General features: G+C 37.8%; 1 protein-coding gene across 1 annotated transcript; it reads right to left on the minus strand.

The window, feature by feature from the left end:
• Nucleotides 1-242: 242 nt before the first annotated feature.
• On the minus strand, nt 243-19,998 carry LOC139743680 (uncharacterized). The gene is made up of 5 exons (XM_071654139.1): nt 19,962-19,998; nt 17,122-17,429; nt 16,352-16,456; nt 10,528-10,715; nt 243-324 (listed from the first exon to the last, which is right to left on the minus strand). Exons 2-5 carry the CDS (start codon nt 17,338-17,340, stop codon nt 243-245), a joined length of 594 nt encoding a protein of 197 aa, XP_071510240.1. The 5' UTR covers nt 17,341-17,429; nt 19,962-19,998.
• Between the last annotated feature and the right edge of the window lie 421 nt (nt 19,999-20,419).

Genomic DNA, 20,419 nt, shown 5'->3' on the forward strand with positions numbered 1-20,419 from the left:
TGTGGTAGGTAAAAGAATGTGAGTTTAGCCCTAGCTGAAAAAGATTATTACCTCAAAAAAGCATGCGTTGCTGTCTTTTGTTTTGCTTTTCTTACACATCTGTAGCTCACGAGAAATTAGATGTTGATGCCTTGATTCATAAGTTACTAGTAATAATCGTGATATTAACGGATTAATTTAATTATTTATTGTACTTCATCTTATTTCCTTTTTTTTGTTTTGGGTGGGGGGCTCAGTCAGAGTCACTGGGAAACCAGAGCAGACATCTGTGACAGTGCCTGTGGGATTGCACTTCTCACAACCTTTGATGCCAATCTTTCAGACCTGAGAAGAAATACACAATCAAAACAACATAAAGCTATACATCAATAATAGGTCATTTCACATTGCAAAGAGAATTTGAAGTTTGATACCTATTGTTCTACAACATTAGAAATGGATTTTTGGAAAATTTCTAGTTCAGCCCTCAGTAGGGCGCATGGCCTACATTGCAATTTGTATGTAGGATGCCATGCAAAAAATATTAGGTTCAAGAATAGATGAGGGGGAAATTACAGTTTATCGGCAGCCAATGATGGCGCGCGCAAATCGCCCCACAAATAGCATAATTAAGCTTGCCGATAGCAACCATTTAGAATATTAATCCGATCTGCGACATGGTCTGTGATTCGGCAGTCAATGATTGCATTTGTTTACGTGTACGCAGACCAAGACCATCCCTTATCTGTTGTGTGCGCTGTAAGTTGTAACATAAATTACCATATACAATGTACGTAGTAACCACTTGCGTGTATTTCCTATGCACTCCTGGGTTGGCGAACTAGCAATAGGCACTGAATTAGTTCGCCGCCCATAGCGCCCCACGTACACAGATATACGTTAGTTACAAGTATTTAGCGCATGTGTAGGTCTACACACACTTCAAATGTAGGATGCATTGGGCCGAATGCATAAAACAAGCAATTGCTTGTAAGCAATTGCTTCAAGCAAAAGCACAAGTTGTCTAGCAAAAGGTCTAGCTCAAGCAATTGCTTAAATCCATTATGCATTTGTAACCTTTTGCTTGTGCTTATACCTTTTACTTGTCCCGCAGAAGCAATTACTTGCCTTTTCAACAAAAGGGACGTCACACCTGTGCGAACACAAGAACAAAGGTGAGTGTGACAGCATGCATTTGAAAGGGCGTGTGTTTGCGAAAACATTTCCTGACATAGCAGAAGAGCTCTGAAATGACACTCATAAATGCACACACAGACACACGCACACATCTATACATACATTGTACACACGCACTGGCTGATTCCCATCACTGCTTATACAGTAGTAGCCCGGATCTGCCAGATCGCACGTGGAGAGAGGTTTCCTTGCTCTCAACGAAGTCAGACATCCTACCTGTTTTTCATCACATTTTGCGTGCTAACCACTGGACATTCCCGTTGTTGAAACGAAAAAGTTTTTTACACCACTTAGGAGTAATTTCTTGTAGATTTATACCACTCCTGCACAAGTGTGGTCTTTCTTTTATGAATATGAAAATGATACTTAAAAGGGAACGTCCGAGTTAAGCAAAAGCTCAAGCTCATTTTACAGAGCTTGGAAAATCGTAAGCAATTGCTAGCAAGAACTAGCAAAAGGTATGTTTTATGCATACGTTTTTAAGCAAATGCTTGGTCTCTAAGCAATTGTTTGCGGGCAGCAAGCAATTGCTTGTGCTTGCTAGCAAAAGCTTTCGCTCGCAAGCAATTGCTTGTTTTTATGCATACGGATTCAAGTACATTGTAAAAGGCTAGCACAAGCAATTGCTAGCGTTTTGATGCATCCGGCCCAATGTGTATCACACAGCGTTTGAAAAGCTTTAAATGTTAATCTGCCACCTGAAATCCATTCGAAATCAAAAACATTCTCGCATTTGAAAATGGTTTTGTCACCTGTTATGCACTTGTCAATGTAATGACTCACCCCACTACCCCCGGACATGGGTGCGTCATTTCCTCGTTAGGTCCGTCAAATTTGTGACCCAGGTGTTCGTCATTTTACCAGCTTTGTCCGTCAAATTTTTGACCGAGGGGTGCGTCAAAATCCCATCATTGTCGGTCAAAATTTTGACCGAGGGGTGCGTCATGGTACGTCACTTGGCTATGGAAAATAACACGCATTATTTTGAACCGAGGGGTGCGTCATGGTACGTTACTCGGCTATGGAAAACTACACGCATTTTTGCACGCTACCGGTCCCGGATACACGTACCGCGAGTGAAATTACAGTGAGCGCTTTCCCGCGGCAAGTGAAAATCAAAGTCGGAAGCGTTTTGGAATAAGAGGAAAAAATGCTTGCCAGAATCTGGCAAGCAAAGAATTTAAAAGCCACCCTTTCTCCTTACATTTTCCCTCCAACAAACCCATGAAATCATGCATACTCAATCTCAAACCAGGGACTGTTCAGCGATGTAACAACTTAGTTCAATCTTTCCTGTCGAAACGGCAGCAGAAGAACTGCCTGCCGCAAGCCATTTTCTGCTCGCGGGATAGCCCGACCAGCTGGTCGGCCAGACGCGCGCGCGACGCTGTTAGCTGTGCGAATCTCTACGTACCGCGACTAGGCTGTAGTTACGCAGTACTCGAGCGGGAATATGAATGCCGTGGCGTGGTGTGTACCTACCTGCGCTGCAGCAGTATGCATCCACCGCACTAGCAATGGCCGCGCACACACAGCGCATTCTGCACACATGTGATTGTCATGTATGGATTGCATGCACAGAATACATACTACTGTACGGAATATCGTAGCAGCAGCGTGATGTACGGTGAATGACAATACGGTGCTTACATGGTAAGGGAAACTTGCCGAAACTTTTACAAATTATGTGTACGAACCAAAAGAAAATGAAATTGCTTGAATAAAACGTATGCAAAAATCGTTTCAGTATTTACGGGGGTGCGTCAAATGTACCGAGGATGTCCGTCAAAAAAGTGACCGAGGTGTGCGTCACTTTCAACGTGTTGTCCGTCAAAAAAGTGACTGTGGTGTTCGTCACTTGCAGCGTTATGTCCGTCAAAAAAGTGACTGTGGTGTCCGTCAAAAACCCCGTGTGGTCAGTCAAAAAATGACCATGACGCACCCATGTCCGGGGGTAGTGGGGTGCGTCATTACATTGACAAGTGCATTACACTGGATATGGTGAAATAATTTGGATTATAATTATTTGTGTTTTTATGGAGGAAAAAGGTGAATAAGGAATGTCTTTTGAGACCAATGAAAATCTGTCGCCCCGGCTGATTTCTGATTGCGGCATGCGTTACATGCGATGTAACCTAGTCTAGCGACTTTTTTAGGTAGTGGCGACTTAATGGTAATTGACGTTACGCATCAGGAAAAATTGATATAAAAATTAAAAATATGTGAAGTCCAGCTCAAAATGCAACAATACAGAAAAGTGAGGTCCAGCACAACACTGTCAACAGATTCCCAAATCTTCTCTTGTTAATGACCTTTTTATTTATTAAGCCATGCTCAAGTGACACACAATGTCAACAAAAGGGGAACATTTTTAAAGCATTGGGCCTACTGTAGCGTTAGGCCTAACAATAACTGTAACTTAGATCTAACATTGTTCCTACTGCTGGTAAAATAAGTGGTAGGTCTACTGGTAAAATAAGTGGTAGAAGTACTAGAACCATAGGTTGCCTAGGTCTACTGCACTGGCAAAAGTGGTAGGCCTAGACCTCACTTGTCTACCTAGGCCTGTAATTTTTACTTTAACTTGTTTAAGAAGGATTCGACATTTATTTGATGAAAATTGGTTTTCAAATAGCTGAATAAAAAAAAAGTGATAATAATAAAAGGCGACAGGCCACGCCTTTTATTAACTTTGTTAGGATCTTTTTGTTTCACCTTGTTTTTGGATATCTCAGCCATTTCAAAACCGATTTTCATCAAATAAACTTTTGATACCCCTGTAGAATTGCATGCTCTCTTGACTTTGACTTTGACATCTCATATAGATTTCTATACAAAGGGCAGAGTGAGCTCGTGAGAAGCTCACACAACAGACACAGTCATAATATAGTTACCATTTGCATTTGCATACCGGCTTCTCTCTGACACAGACAGAGAGACTGTCAACATCGCACTCAACATGTTTCGCAAATTTCTCACAACTTTGACAAAATGAATGTTGAAACTTGAATTGAAACGTTTGCTACACATTTGGATATGCTGAAAATATATAATTGTAACTTACTTGAGGTGATCATATCGAAAAACAAAGTATCTGCCTGGTCAGGTGCAAGTATACCGCTCCCCCTACAATGTAGTTCCCTTCCATTTTGCGTGCTAGATTGTGCACTAATAAAACCTGTACAATACCAAGTAGATTGCTACAGTACATTGCTCGACGCCTGTGTGTGTTATCGTATCCGCAGTACACACTGAAAAGATGGTGGACAGTCACGTGACTATAATCATTGTCATGGTGATTGCCAATATGCTATCAGTAGAGGGCAGCATTTGACTTTACTACAAGCAAAGAGATTTTCCCCAGTAGTGGGTGGTGGGGAGGAGAAAAATCTCTTTGACAACAAGTTATAGTAGTTCGGAAGCGCTAAATTTGTGGTCCCGCTCTAAGCACACGCAACACACCAAAGAATAGACAGACACTACTAATGCACAGACGGCAAAAGGAGTAAATCTTATTTTAAAAAGCTTTAAAAGGACAATGGTAATGACTGTGTATTGATGGTTTATTACAGAAGGAACACGTATAAGATATCTCGAAATCACTTGAAATAATTTATTACAGACATAAAATTAGTGACAGACTGTCATAGCGGATACTAAATTCGCATCAAGCATAATTATCAGAATCTTTGTTTTGTAAATCTCTCCTGGCAGTATCATGTGCTATAAGCAGATGAGTGCCGTCATTGGGCCGAATGTATAAACGCTAGCAATTGCTTGTGCTAGCCTTTTACTCGAATCCGTATGCATAAAAACAAGCAATTGCTTGCGAGCAGAAGCTTTTGCTACCAAGCACAAGCAATTGCTTGCTGCCCTCAAGCAATTGCTTAGAGACCAAGCATTTGCTTAAAAACGTATGCATAAAACATACCTTTTGCTAGTTCTTGCTAGCAATTGCTTACGATTTTCCAAGCTCTGTAAAATGAGCTTGAGCTTTTGCTTAACCGGAACGTTCCCTTTTTTAATCATTTTCATATTCATGAAAGAAAGACCACACTTGTGAAGGAGTGGTATAAATCTACAAGAAATTACTCCTGAGTAGTGTAAGACACTTTGTCATTTCAACAACGGGAATGTCCAGTGGTTAGCACGCAAAATGTGATGAAAATCAGGTAGGATGTCTGACTTCGGTAGAGAGCAAGGAGACCTCTCTCCGCATGCGATCTGGCAGATCCGGGCTACTATAAGCTGCAGTGATGAGAATCAGCCAGTAATACGTATGTGTGTGTAGATGTGTGTGTATGTGTCTGCTTGTCTCTTCTGCTATGTCAGGAAATGTTTCCACACACACATGCCCTTTCAAATACATGCTGTCACACTCGCCTTTGTTCTTGTGTTCGCACAGGCGTGAAGTCCCTTTTGTTGAAAACGCAAGCAATTGCTTGTGCGGGACAAGCAAAAGGTGTTAGCATAAGCAAAAGGTTATGCATTTATGGATTTAAGCAATTGCTTGAGCTAGACCTTTTGCTAGACGAGCTTGTGCTTTTGCTTGAAGCATTCGGCCCATTATGGTCAAACTGTGATGCTTGTAATATCTAAAAAAAAATGTGTCAAATCTTCAGAAAGAAATTGATGCTTGGCGAGCTTCTATGCAAAATCTTTTCACATAACCAATTGTATAAACGTTCTTTCCTATATGTTGAAGAAGCCATTACTCATAGGTGCCCCTATTATCTACCATTCTGCTTTATGTAAAAATGCAGAAATGATATCCATTCGCATGACGTACAATCAACTGTAAGCATCCCTCTATTTGAGCCAATAGAATCGATTTGTTTCAACGGAAGCTGAAAAATAACTCTTCCCTTTTCCAACTGGTCTTATTTTCCTGATTTTTCCTTTAAAGGGACTGTACAGTAATGGTTGAGGTAGGGATTCAGGTTTATAACATTCCAAAGTGAGATAATGAGAAACCTCTTATGAAATATGAAAGAGCATGCAATTTTAAGAAGGATTCAACGTTTATTTGATGAAAATTGGTTTTCAAATGGCTGAGATATCCAAAAAAGTGATAATAATAAAAGGCGACAGGCCACGCCTTTTATTAGGATCTCTTTGTTTCACCTTGTTTTAGGATATCTCAGCCATTTCAAAGCCGATTTTCATCGAATAAACTTTTGATACCCCTTAGTTATTGCATGCTCTAAATCCTCACCTCAACCAGAACTGTACACACCGTTTAAGATTGCGCGTTATTCTCTCCCACGTTTACTATAGTCCGTTACCTCTGTATGAATTGAACCTATAATAAAATTGAGTATATGAATATAAGAACGACCCAAGTCCAATTTTTTGCCAAATTCAGTTTGACATGGGAAATTGTAGCTTATGCATGGACTCATCTTGTGTGTAAATGATAAATCCTAATTACCCCCGGAAGTGCCTGAAATGAATGAGTTAAATCTTATATTAATGTAAGAATGAAGGACTTGGGTCATTCTTACATTCATATAATAGCGCCCTCTCTCATCCTTCTCCCATCTCTATAGCAGAATATCATGTATATGAATCAAAGAACGACTCAAGTCCACCACACAAAATGGCCTCTACACAATTAATGTAAATGTTAATTGTCATAATAATATATGTTCTAATTTGTATATACAATGTTGCCTTCCCATCACAGTTAAATAGAATATTATTGGACAAATAAAAAAGATATGAAGTTTTCTTTTAGTTTACTCGAAATGATCTTCCATGGACTTGGGTCGTTCTTATATTCATATACTCAATTGTAACCAGACAATATTAGGATGAGACCTAGACCTTACACATTTATACAAGTATACCATCCCAATTATTTTTCGTCCGCTTGTATAATCTACATAAACAGTGTATAGTATCTCGACTTACATTTGACTTGTAGGTGCCTACTTTTTTGTTGCTTTTTTGGCGTCTTTTTTTTTTTGATCGCTCGTATACAAGCGTGTCTTCTCCTTTGAATTTTTATAGGGTTGTCATCACTAACCATTGTTTCATCACGTACAGATTAATAAAATTGTTAAAGAGTGTTCATATCTACGTATATGTGTTGATTATTTCTAAGAAAGATAGAAGTTTACATAATAATATTATTTTCATAAATGTAGGGCTTACCAATATTCACACGTTAATGTGGAATGTAGAGAATCAAGAAAGATGTGTCGTATTTTACACTCTTCTCTTTTTGAGATCCTAATAAAGTGAGATAGGCCCTATCCCTTTCAGTGCATTGCGGTGCTACAAATTGAATTATCTATGTATTTTCTGTCTCCGCTATACTCAGCAATGTGGCCATGTTGTACTGTAAGTGTACGGTAACTGCATTATGTACGTGTATTATATTGTTTCTTTCTTGTCTTAATGCGTCTACAATAAGAGTATTTTGTGATATACGTTTAGGGCCTCTGAGAATACCAGTTTTTATAGCCACTTGCAGAGCTACCATACTGACACTAAATAGATAAAACAATGAATGAATGAATGAATTATGAATGAATGAATAAAAAAATAGTTAATTGAATAATCATGATAATAATTGATAATTGTTATTATCATTATGAAATAATGATAACAACAATGATTATAGATAAATAGATAGATAGATAAATTGTATCGTATGATGCTTTCCCTGAAACTTTTCAATGTGACAATAATATGTGTTTGTAATCACCATTTTTGATATGGATTACTCGACACCATGCACATACCTTTCGAATCAATCGTTTGATACCATCACTATTCTACAAACTTTTACCAACACATTTGGATTACAAAAAGAATTGCAGTCACTATCGTAATAAACCACAAGGACTCTTCAATAACATGCATAATGTAACAAAGACAACAACAATTGTTAAAATCAGATTGGTTTAAAAAATAGTTTAATGATCATGCAGGTTCAATAACAGTCAGTAAATTGAAAAAATGAGTAGAATTCAAGATTCTGTCATTTTATGTCATGTATGCTTTCTCCTATGTCGTGTATGGTAGGATACTTTAAAGTATACTTTCTGTATTTCATTGAGGTTGAACGCAAAAACAGATTTTCAAATTTAGAGCAAGGTCATTATCAGAGAGAAAAAATTACAACTTTTCACTGCTACCGCACTTGTTACGCAGACAAGAATTTTTTTGAAGACGTTTTCAAAATTATGTACATACAGTATATATATATATATATATATATATATATATATATATATATATATATATACATATATGAAGAGTTTGTTTGCAAAAACCGATAAGTCCATATTTAACAAATGGAGATATTTGCGATTAAAGGTCAAGAAAAATAAAGAGAATAATAAGAAAATCTTTGCTTCTTTTGACCATAACTTAAAAAATATACCTTTATATGTAGTGACCAATATATCATTCAAAAGGTATTATTTTGTACTTTATGACAGAGATCGTACTTCAAAATCGTCAAAAATGGACTTATCGGTTTTTGCAAACAAACCCTTCATATATATCATATATAATACATGTAATGTTTTTCTGCAGCTTTAACCTTAAACATCTCAAATTGATAGAACGTGATGTCTTGTTTAAACTCTTCATGCTACTACTGACTTTTTAAAGCAAAGCAAGAAAGTCATTATCCTTTTTATCAACTTGACATATTTGAGATTGAAGTTGCTGAAAACGAGGAAAATGAATGAATCAAGCATAGAATATCTTTATAATATCTCCAAGAATATTCTTGTTATATTCTATAACGACTGCGTTACTGGCGATTATCTCACTGAAAAAAAGAACATGGCGTCAACTCTCACATAATACGCATAATTATAATACGCTTGCTAGGAAAAAATGCACGGTCGACGTAACAGTGGAAATGATGCGTGTCATGTGACCGGCTCTTAGCCAATCATTTGATAAGGATCCATATATCCATTTTATAATCATTCATAATCACTTACATTAACCCTTATTGAGCCAAGGACCTGCTAGGATAATGTGAACAACGCTATGGAGCCTTTTGTGGCAAAGGGCACTCAAGATATTATACACAAAGGGTTAAAGAATAAACATACACATTTTGATATTATGTCATTTAAGTTACATGATCCGCATATTGGCAGTAATAGAAGTGGAAGGAATGTCATGATAGAGGAATGCATTATATGCCAATTTTTATTTATTAAAAATCCAAATTTTCGGGGGTTCTCCCTTCGTCGGGGATGAAAATGCTAAGGACAAACATTTTTCAATTCAATTTTCATTTCATAAAATTTACCATACAATGCATGTATAATAAATCGTGACTTTCTATTCAAACATTGTAGAAATACTGTGTAATAATTATTTATATTAACAACTTTATCGTCGCGAGTATAGGAATAGATGGCTCTTAACTTGTTTTTATTGAGAATATAAAAAAAAATGAGGGATGACGATTAATACAGTGTATGTGATGAAAAACTCATTCGAGTTTCAAAATTGCTTTTAAAAAAATCTCATCGACCAGTACATAAATTTAAGGGTATGAACGGCATAAGATAGGCCTTTCAAGTTGGTAGACCTCTTTAATGTTTGTTTAGGATATGAACTTTCGTCCAGGAAAGGGCACCCCCCCCCTTCCTGAAAGAGAGAGAGAGAAAAAAAAACCCAACAAATACATGTACTGCCGGTGATTCATCGACAGCCTACACTGTATTGTAATCAAGGTAAACCAATAACCCCCCCCCCCACACACACACATACAGACATCTTCTACACACACGCGCATACATTTTTTTAATGATCTATTATATATTGACATTCAAATCAATCAAAATTTAATATTATTAGCTGATGCCGCTATACAGACAGAAAATCACGTTTTTGAAGCAAAACACGTTTTGAAATCGCTACGCTACTATTTGATACCACTGTGCATACACGGTGGTGATACTCAACAGTCGATAGTCTTCCATCACATTGCGTAATGTTGTATAATGTCACTTAATATGACGTCATTTCCAGCCTTTCGGGCAGCTTCTAGCCATGAACCTGTCTGACGTCGTTCGACGAATATCGATGAGACGATCAAATACTGTATTATCGTTGTTCGCTGGTGTCCACTCGTTGAGCATATTCTTATAGATTATGAGTGACAACGCGGATGCATCGAAACGATGTTTTCCAAGACGCGCCCCCGGCGGACTAATACATGCCTCTTTAAGCGCGCAGTCGAGTAAGGGGTCAATCAAATGCTGTAACAAATAGTCATTTTTGATGAATAGTTGTCTGTTCGCTGCGGCGAATGGCGTTGCGTTGCGTACAGACATGTACTCTGTTCGTTTTATGCCAAGAGCAGCGAACATTTTGGGAGATGTGAAAAACGCGATGTGGCCAAGACGAGTGTCCGTTTCACCATGAGTGTCAAAGGCATGAAAGTGCGTCATGTAACCACGGTGACGCAACACATAGGGGACGAGATGACGTAACGAGTCCTTAAAACGCACCGACGCATCTCCCCAGAAAATGGCGCCAAATTCGTGTAACGTTATCTGAAAGAAAAACACAAAAATCAATAGTTCCTCATGATCAGAAATGATGCGGAATGAATCAAGAAAATCTAAACGTACTAGATCAAGGCTGTTAGATCAAACATGTATTATGTTTTCACTGCCATAAACGAAATAGGCGAAGACATGCAAGCAGCCCATGTTACCATTGATCCATAACCCTTAATCACATCAGCCGGTGTCACAGGCGATCCGTTCCGGGTTCCGGGGGAACCAACATACTGGCCGAATTCAGTTGATTGGTTCCGCCGGAACGAATATACCGCACAATAGGCAGTACGCAGAAACGTTCCGCAACCGCCGATCCTATCCGGGTTGTGCGAGTAGGCCTTATTAAAAACAAAATAATATCATCTGTTTATTGTGGATGCCTACACCAAACCAAAAAAAATCTAAACAAGCTATTTCTTCATTTTTAAATGATAGTAATGACAAACCTATTTTTACGTTCTGATAATGTCCCTTTAAATGAATCATATATAGCCTCGTACAAGTAACGCGAAGAAATGAATTACTGTACAATGTATTAGCTAAATAGCATGCACACATACGTACGATCGATCATCTGGAGCCGTTGCACAGACAGTGTGGTGCGATTAGCCTTTATTTAGAGAAAACTTCAACGAAAGAGCATGATAATACTGTAGTTATAGACTCTACATTAAAGAGGCTGCTTGAAGTGGGAAGGAAGAGAGGGGGAGGTTTTGCTGGTAGGGTGCAGCGTGGATAAACATGCTTTTTCAGTGAGCTTTGTTCTGATAAGAAAATGATTGTAAAGGTGTACTTCAAAAAAAAAATGCTGCTTAGTCTGCAAACAAATTGTTAACGTGTATGCAGGGGACTAATCGAGTTGTACATGTGGATTTCATTGCATTTGCTTTATACTTGCTTAATTCGAGTGGTGTTCTCGATCCACAATGGCACTCCAAGTTTGTCTGTCTAGCATTGCAGTTTTTATCTCGTTGGTGTCTAGACCAGGTCTCATTGCATTTATTTAATTTATTTATTTCATTCTCATTTTTTTTCTTCAACAAAACATAACACACAGTAAATCGAAATTCAATCATAAGCATATATACATTACAAAGTATGACAATCAATGGTAATCAACAAACTAATAAAGATATGCACATACTGAAATTTCAAAGTTATGTTTGAAGGGTGAAAATGAGGACTGAGAGGTCCACTAAAAAGCATTGCTTGTAGATTGTGGACCACTCTTCAAAAATATCTTCAAAAATACTTATTATAATTACATGAACGTACATATGATACAAAAATAAGACAAAATGAAACAAACAACAAAGACACAACAACATGACCTGACTAAGCTGAGGGGGATACGACTGAAAGGAATAGAGCCAAAAAAAAAAAAAAAAAATCAAAGGAAGAAAGGAAAGAAAGAAACAGAGAGAATGCCTACACGCTGAACAAGAGAAACGGAAGAGGGGATCGAGGAAGTATTTCGGACAGCTGGTGACTGCATGCAACTGTGGAAAAATAATGGAAATAAAATGCCGAATTTCATTACACGTACTTTGTAATGCCGTTTTTCATTGCGCAAGGATGAATTCAATAACTGATGATAAACCTCATGTTTGCTGCAACCTTTATAGGTAATGAACATGAATATCTCAGCCAGAATTTACCCCCCCCCCCCAAAAAAAAAAAAAAAAAGATGTCAAATTACGCTAAAAAGGGTATAACGATGGAGAATCTTTTATTTCAGAACTTAATGAATTCCAAGATTTAGGGCCGGTGTATATAAATGTATTCTGAGCTAATAAGGTTGTCTAAAGGGGTAGATGAAACTCATTAGACCGCCTAGTATAGGATAATCATAAAAAACATTGATTTCGTGGAAACATTGAATTAAAACTATTGGGGAGAGCATTTGTGTTGTAGTTGAACATGATCATTGACCCAGTTGAAAAAGAAAAAAAAATCTTTAATTTTTTTAAAAATCTTATATTAGTGATGAATAATTAATCTGAGTGGAAACGTGGCGAAACCCCACAGATAATACGAAGTACCTTTTTTTTCAATAATAATTTATCTAATAAAATTTGATGGGCGCTGCCCCATGCTAAAATTCCGTAATTGAGATAAGGTAATATTAAAGAAAATACAATGTTAACAAAGAAGATGACGGAATGTGAAACTTGTTGTTAACGATAACAATATTACGTGAAATTATTTTACAATTATGAATGATATGAGGCCTCCACTAAAGTTTATCATCCACTGTGATACCAAGAAATTTTATGTGGGATACACGTTCTAATCGAGTATCATCAAAAATAATATCTGTGCTTAATATTTCGTAGGACTTACTAAAAAGCATATACTTATTTCTGAAGATTTTATGAAGATCTTATCCACTGAGTTACTTTTTTTTTCAATTCAGAGTTGACGGTGTTTACGAGACGAGAGTTACTGGGTTTTGATGAGAAAATTTGAATCATCAGCAAAAAGTATAAATGAGAATATGTCAGATGATTTGCAGAAGTCAAGGATATAAACAATGAAAAGTAAAGGACCTTATATACTACCCTGAGGGACGCCACATTTAATAAATCTAAAACTTGAGTTATTCTCGTTCAGAGATACTTATTGTTTTTCGGCTCTCCTGAACCACTCCAAGGCCTTCCCCCGTATGCCATAATGAGACAATTTATGGATTAAAATTTCATGATTTGAAGCTGTTATAACTCGAGATGAATAAGATTTTCCTTTGTATCCTTTTCTCCTTATTTTTCTCCTTCGCACTCTCAATCTCTTCTTTATTTTTTATTCTTAATTCTATGGGTTTTTTTTCTCCGCTAGTCCACAGCTTTTACCCTTTTTACTTTTTATTTATATAGAATCCATTTTGGGGTACATTAAACCATATTATTTCTGTCTGTTTCCTGTCAATTCATGTTACAGGTACATAGTCTAGCTGTTATTCATTTTCTTATCTCTTTTAATTCCTGTCTATCCCCTTGCCACTATTGGCTTCACACGTATACCTTTTACATGTGCATGTAATATGTATTTTCCACTAAAAAATGCATATACATGTTCGTATGAAACTTGACGAAGAGAAAATGTAACTTTTTTGTGGAACATCAGATTTTGGACACAGGTGCACTGTTTGGATATTCAAGTTAGGGTATTATTAGAAGTCAAAAATTTACGTGAGTTTTTGATACCCTATATTTTGCATGCACTCTACTTTCTTAAAACAGAAGATCTGTTTAAGGGCCGCAGTCACTATCATGAAAAGGGAAGGCATTCAAGATTAAATGGATCGTACATGCTGATTGACTGAGATGGGGGGGTTAAGGTTTCCAACCAAAAAAAAAAAAAAAAAAAATCAAACAAATAATGAGAAACCTGCAATATAAAAGAGCATTCAATTCTTTTAGGAATTAAGAGTTCATTTGACACAAATTTGCTTCAAATTGCTGAGATATATGCATAAACAAAGAGGCCCTAATGTACATTGAAGGATGGACCCACCTTATCTGCCAACTACACATGTATTTTTTTTTTTCAGTCCAAACCGATTTTGTATAATGTACTTTGAATTTCTCTTACTCTCTAAAAAAATCGAGGGAAAATATTCACTCCTAAAAAAGTGAATACAAAAAAGAGTGAATTTAGAGTGAAATTGGAGTGAATTTTGAGTGAAAATGTTCATTTTCACTAGTTTTAGAGTGACCTCAGGGATCACTCCCAAAATCTTCGAGTGATCCCTGAGGTCACTCCAAAATGAGTGAAAATGAACATTTTCACTCAAAATTCACTCCAATTTCACTCTAAATTCACTCTTTATTGTATTCACTCTTTTAGGAGTGAATATTTTCACTCGATTTTTTTTTTAGAGTATAATCGTATGCTCTCAAATATTTCATATGTGCTTTCTAATTATCTTGCAAAACGTTAAATTTCCAATCGCCTATCTCAACCAAAACTATACCGTATCCCTTTAGAATACCTTGCCTGTTTGAAGTACCAGTTTAATCTCTGTGTAAGACATTGATACCCCAGAAGAGATAGCCCCCCCCCCCCCCCCAACCAGGAAAAAAAAAAAAACCCACAGACACACGCATTCATTTATTATGCACACACATACGGACACAAAATAGAATAAAGACAACTGAACACACACACACAAAAATCACCCCGTCATTTGAAGTTGTTACAAAATTGATAAAAAAAAGCATGCATGTATAGACGTTGGCGTATATATTGGTCGTGATATCGTACTAAATGATTAGATTCTAAGCGCTGAAAATAGACATTAAAATGAAGATGGATATTTGAGCTCATACGTGTATTCAATATGAAGCTCCTTGTATTACAGTAGTTAACATGAAGCATGCCGAACATCCCGACTACAGTAACTCATTCGGTTGTTCTGTTCAAGACGATTCAAATCAGAGGTTGGCATAACCAACGTCATATCGGTATTACCCGGTGCGTGCATGTACTGTATCATGGCCACCATGACGACGAAAGAGATCAGGGAGAACTAGATATATCGCTACGGCTACTGATATGCCTCCGCCATAATGCATGGTTCTCCTAATAGGTCTATAGTACAATGTCTTGACAATGTGTGATGACAGTTTCACACAATTGGCAAAATATTAAAATGACAGGTTTGACACAAATGTGCTGAATGTTCACTTTCCTAAAACTAGGTTCAATTGGATGAATGATTAAAATGTCAGAGTGCAGGTATTTGGGGAACTGATGATTTTTACTTGACTTTTAGTTCCGTCGGAACTTATCTACTGGCCGGAACGGATCACCTGTGACACCGGCAGCTACCCTGTCCCCCCCCCCACCCCCAACTAAAAACTGTTTGGCGGCTCCTGTCTATGACCCTTCATTCCCACTGCGATGAAGTTCATTCATCTTGGCCATTCACTTTGAGGATGACCTTTAACCTCTTGCACACGAAGGGAACTCATTACTTACGCAATTGTATTTGCCAGTCCAAATCAAATACCCAAATTTAATTTCTTAGACTCAATCATGACTAGATTATGATATTGATATGCGCCAAATTTCAATGACCTCTGACTTTAATATTTCACCTATGGATGTAAGATAATCCAAAATATATTTTGTAAAAAGAAAAAAAAAACATTCCTATTCTTCCCACCAAATTATATCAGATGGACATTCCTCTATGAAAATTGCGGCTGAAAATGAATTCTTTAACCTTTGGAAGGCCTACGATATACAAACTGACCCTGGACTTTTCAGATACTGTATGAATTACCATATCCTGGGATAAACTGTTATACAATTAGTTTGTTCAATTGACTTTGTGTTACATTTATACATGACAAAGAAATGCAGCAATAAAACCAATAAAACAAATCAATCAATCAATCAATCAATCAATCAACCAATCAATCTATAAATCTATCTATCTATCAATCAATGATCCCCTCAACCTACTTGTATAACAGCGTATCTGTTAATAATTTTACCATTATATCCCTGATTACTGGTATCAGTTTCGTATACCTTAAACAGGTTAAATAAGTATTTTGGCACAATTCTAAAGAATTAAGCCATCTATCGGGCTACGGAATCGATTCAAGTTAGTGACTTACATTAATAATGATGACTTTCCAAGCATAAGTGTGCAGGTTGCCGACGTGGGGTGGATAATTCTCAAACGGAAATCGTCGGACTTCAATGCTGCACAACTGCTTTACCTGTTGTACCAAGTGAGATAGGGTTCCAAATCGTTAAAGAAGGAAAAATCTAATAAAATAAAAGGAAGGTCACTTTGATTCAAAATATGAATTTGATCACGAAAGCTAGAGAAATTTTTTAACGGTATACATCGGTCGCTACCAAAATTCCTTGAAGGGACATTCGGAAACTCGTCTATCAAGACCTCAGGTTTCACGCATCTCATGTCCAGCTGAAAAATGGTAAAAACTTGTATGACGGTCTGTGGTATAGGTTCAGTAGGCCATCGTATTATCTTGCACCTCCTCTCATAGTCGCAGATATGGTTCCGACTAATACAATTGTGCCAGAATAATAGTGGCCTCTTAGAAAGCGCTAAAGTCCATAAAAATGACGCTCATGGCGTCATTGTTTCATAAAACATGTGAGACGCTGAAGCTCGGAACCGATTTCAGTATAACATCTAAGCCCCTACTAAATTTTCGTGGTTTGATTTTACTCAATTTCAGAATTAAGTGGATCTGTACTTTGACTCTTGAGGGAGCAAAATCTGCATCGGATCCATGATCGTATATAGTTCTAATTGCCAAAGTGTTTTTATGATACAATGCATATTGAGATGTCGTGACCCAGGGATCTACAGGCTAAATCATGATCTACTATCATTATACAAACGACCACGTACCTTGACCAAACTTTCCGGCTCGATTCCGAGGTCATAGATCACGAGTTTCTTCTCCGGCATCGTCTGCTGAACCGTCCCGATGAGCCCCATAGCTTCTGCGTAGTGATTCTCAGAAAAGGCCGTCACAATCGTGAGATCGCGATAGATTTTATCTATCGATACTTTATCGGTGAGAAGCCCAGGTTTCGAGTTGTGATTGGTCGGTCGAGCCGTTGTCATGGGGAAGTGGGAGGAGCTTGGAAGAGGAGGGAGTGGGTACTTGGCAAAGGTTGGCCGGGGAGGAAGGTGTCGCCAGTCTACGGGTACACCTGCCCATATAAGAAGAGGAAGATGGATAACATGCGGGCATGATCAATATACGAAATATTTCGTGATCGAATTTAATGTATAACATACTTATGGTAACAAAACACAAAAACCATTATTACCACCGATTGGTATATTACGTACCACGATGAATATAATTGAATATAAATTTGGCGAACAATGGACAAATGTGGTTCTAAGGTCTAGTATACAACGTATAAACTGCAGTGTGACCGTACATGGAAATTATAAGTTATTGATAATTGTAATGGTATAAACGTAAGTGAAAGTTAGTTTGCTGTTGCCGTGGTCTATGCACAATAACCGTATACAATGTCACGACTTCACACATTAATTTATACTATCCAATTTCTCAGCACAAAAATATCAACAAACTCATTCTTTGCGGGCAATCATGGTCTGGTAATTGCTGTTGGTTTCTCCGGAAAGTCAACATTGCAATGAAATACAATTTCAATGCAAAATGAAACACGTTTTTCTGTTTCACTTCATTTCAAGAACTAAAACTTTTTGTAGATTATTATCTGTCTATATCAGTTGAAAACTTTTTATTTATTTATTTATTTATTTTTTTTTGGGGGGGGGAGAATAACATCGTCACTTTTCATTTACAATATTTCTTGGAAACGAACCCTTTAATACCGCTAAATTCGATAACGTAGCTCATTTACTGTAAGATTTTGAGCTAACCTCGCTATCATTCGGTTTCTCTGTTATTGCTGTATTTACTAAAGACATACTATAAAGTATGAATATCAGCTCCTTGGAGATGTTTCATATGTTATGTTGCTTCTCAATTTCTGGATCCTGCATAAGGCGCCAGGGCGAGTTTGAACGGTACGCTTTCTCTGTTATAAGCTTCCATAATCATAAGCTTCCATAATCATGATAACTATGAGTACCGTACGCCAAGATAAAAATAATGTGCATGTATTCTGTTTTGCATTTCGTTCGGAGCACACTAATGGTGAAATTGAGGCCAGCCTATATATAGGCCTACATCCCTGCGTATAACCCACCCCCTCATCACCAGGGAGGTAGACTTCCCACTTCCCTGTCCTCACCCTCCCCGCCCTCCTTCCCGAGAGAGGGGAGGGCTTCCAGACACGTGCAAGTGTTCGTCTTTTCGTTTTTAAATTAATCTACTCTTCGACCCGTAGACTCTGAACGAAGCAACAGGTCGAATAGTGGTATAATTGTGATATAGTCCCCATCATATAGGCCCCACCGCAGTGCGCGTGCACCCGCTGACTAGGGTTAGGGTATAGGGTTGGGTAGGGTTGTATTTAGTACGGACACGCAGCAGTGGGGACTATATCACGATTATGCCGATTGCGGAGGAAAAGTCGAACATCTGCAGATTGAAACGCCTCGATCTAAGACTACACCATTATGCTGTCTGGAAGTTGAATCTCAAAATCGCGACCCAGGATGACCTCACGTGACCTTAAGCTCGGTGTCTGCAGTATTTCCATCTGCTGCCACTTCACACACTGCAAAGTGAGCGGACCAATCCCGCGACTTCCGCCCTGTGGGACCTCGCCACCCTCTTACCAAAATACCGTTGAACTTTGCAATGTCACGTAGCAGTTTGCCAGGGAGGTGGAAAGGAGACTGGTTTTGCCAAGGTTTGGAAGAAAACACATTTTGAAGAGCACTTATACGTCGATGTAAACAAGTATGCCTATATAAATTTGAAATCGCCGTAATATACGGGCCTACCATCAGATATTGGCAAAGACCAAGAAAGAAAATTCAGTCACAAAACGTGAGAGGCATTGACAGCAGCGTCTTCATCATGTGCATTAATTTCATTTGAATACAAAATATGCTTTTGATGAAACAGAATTGGTCAAGAATCAAACTGGGTAGGCCTACTCGAGGAGCTAGAAATTCACTCGTGATAAATAATGACTGCAAAGTTTCTACTTGCAAAACGATGGCCATCGAAATATGCTGATCTTCTGATTTTTCTTCTAGTGGTTTGTTCATTCATTGTCATCCCATCTATCGCTCAATATCATTTCACTTTCGTAATCGGTATTTTCATCATAGATGACAAGGGGAGTGGTTATAACATTGAGCTAGTAACGCAATATCATACATATAATCACAAATTGATATAATATGGCACAATAATGCTGTGAACCAACACCACCTGAGACCATGACCACATCACCAATACCATCATCACAAAATATTACCATCTTCATTGCTTCAGTATAACACGATTTATATAACCACCGTCATCACTATCACAGTAATAGTGATATATCAAGTATGATCCACGAAAATCATTAAAAGCCTGATTACCACCATAAAAATAGAAAAGGTGATCTCATTTAAAATTATCGTCAATATCTATCTATCAATATAAAAGTCATCAGTATCATTACATCATCATTACTGTGATATATGTGATTCCAATCTATCATAATTTTGACCTGTTTTAAATCCCATGATTGTATACAATCTATCATAATTTTAACTTTTTAAAAAATCCCGATACCTACCTGTTGGAACCGCTCCTTTGAGAAACACTCTGTAGAGAACCACACAATACACGGCTGACAGAATCAACGCAGCAGCGAGAAAACTCCGGCTATACTTCCGACTGCGCACGAAATCCATGCTTACGAATCGCGCCGCTTGGCCGCGTCAAGTTGGCAGTGAAAACAAAGATAATGCGATCAGCTTGCGATGATCAGAAAGTCCATCTTTTCTTCTTCAAGATCATCGACATCGGTTCCCTGATCGTTGAATAATATCCTCGTCGTTTGCTCGCACATCGATGATGTTCAATCAACGAAGAGCGAGTCTTCACGTATCGTCTCGGTCCGGTATACACGACTGTAAGTGTAGACTGTTTACACAGACTGGAAAGAAAACCTCATCTCACGTACGGAGTTATTACTAGGTCGAGGTTGTTATTTCCACTGGTCTCTGAGGTAATAAGTATCACTTATACATG

The sequence above is a fragment of the Diadema antillarum genome, unplaced genomic scaffold (genome assembly GCF_040938485.1).
Source record: "Diadema antillarum isolate AM-2024a unplaced genomic scaffold, OU_Dant_1.0 seq00001103_RagTag, whole genome shotgun sequence".
Lineage (NCBI taxonomy): Eukaryota > Metazoa > Echinodermata > Echinoidea > Diadematoida > Diadematidae > Diadema > Diadema antillarum.

What these genes read in the sequence shown, in the direction of transcription:
- LOC139743680 (XM_071654139.1), bottom strand. Translation starts at nt 17,340, where the DNA reads ATGACAACGGCTCGACCGACCAATCACAACTCGAAACCTGGGCTTCTC. An exon ending in GGAAAGTCATCATTATTAAT is followed by an intron (nt 10,716 to 16,351) that starts GTAAGTCACTAA and finishes TTTTTCTTTCAG; the next exon opens with ATAACGTTACACGAATTTGG. An exon ending in TTTTTCACATCTCCCAAAAT is followed by an intron (nt 325 to 10,527) that starts GTTCGCTGCTCT and finishes ATTTCTTCTCAG; the next exon opens with GTCTGAAAGATTGGCATCAA.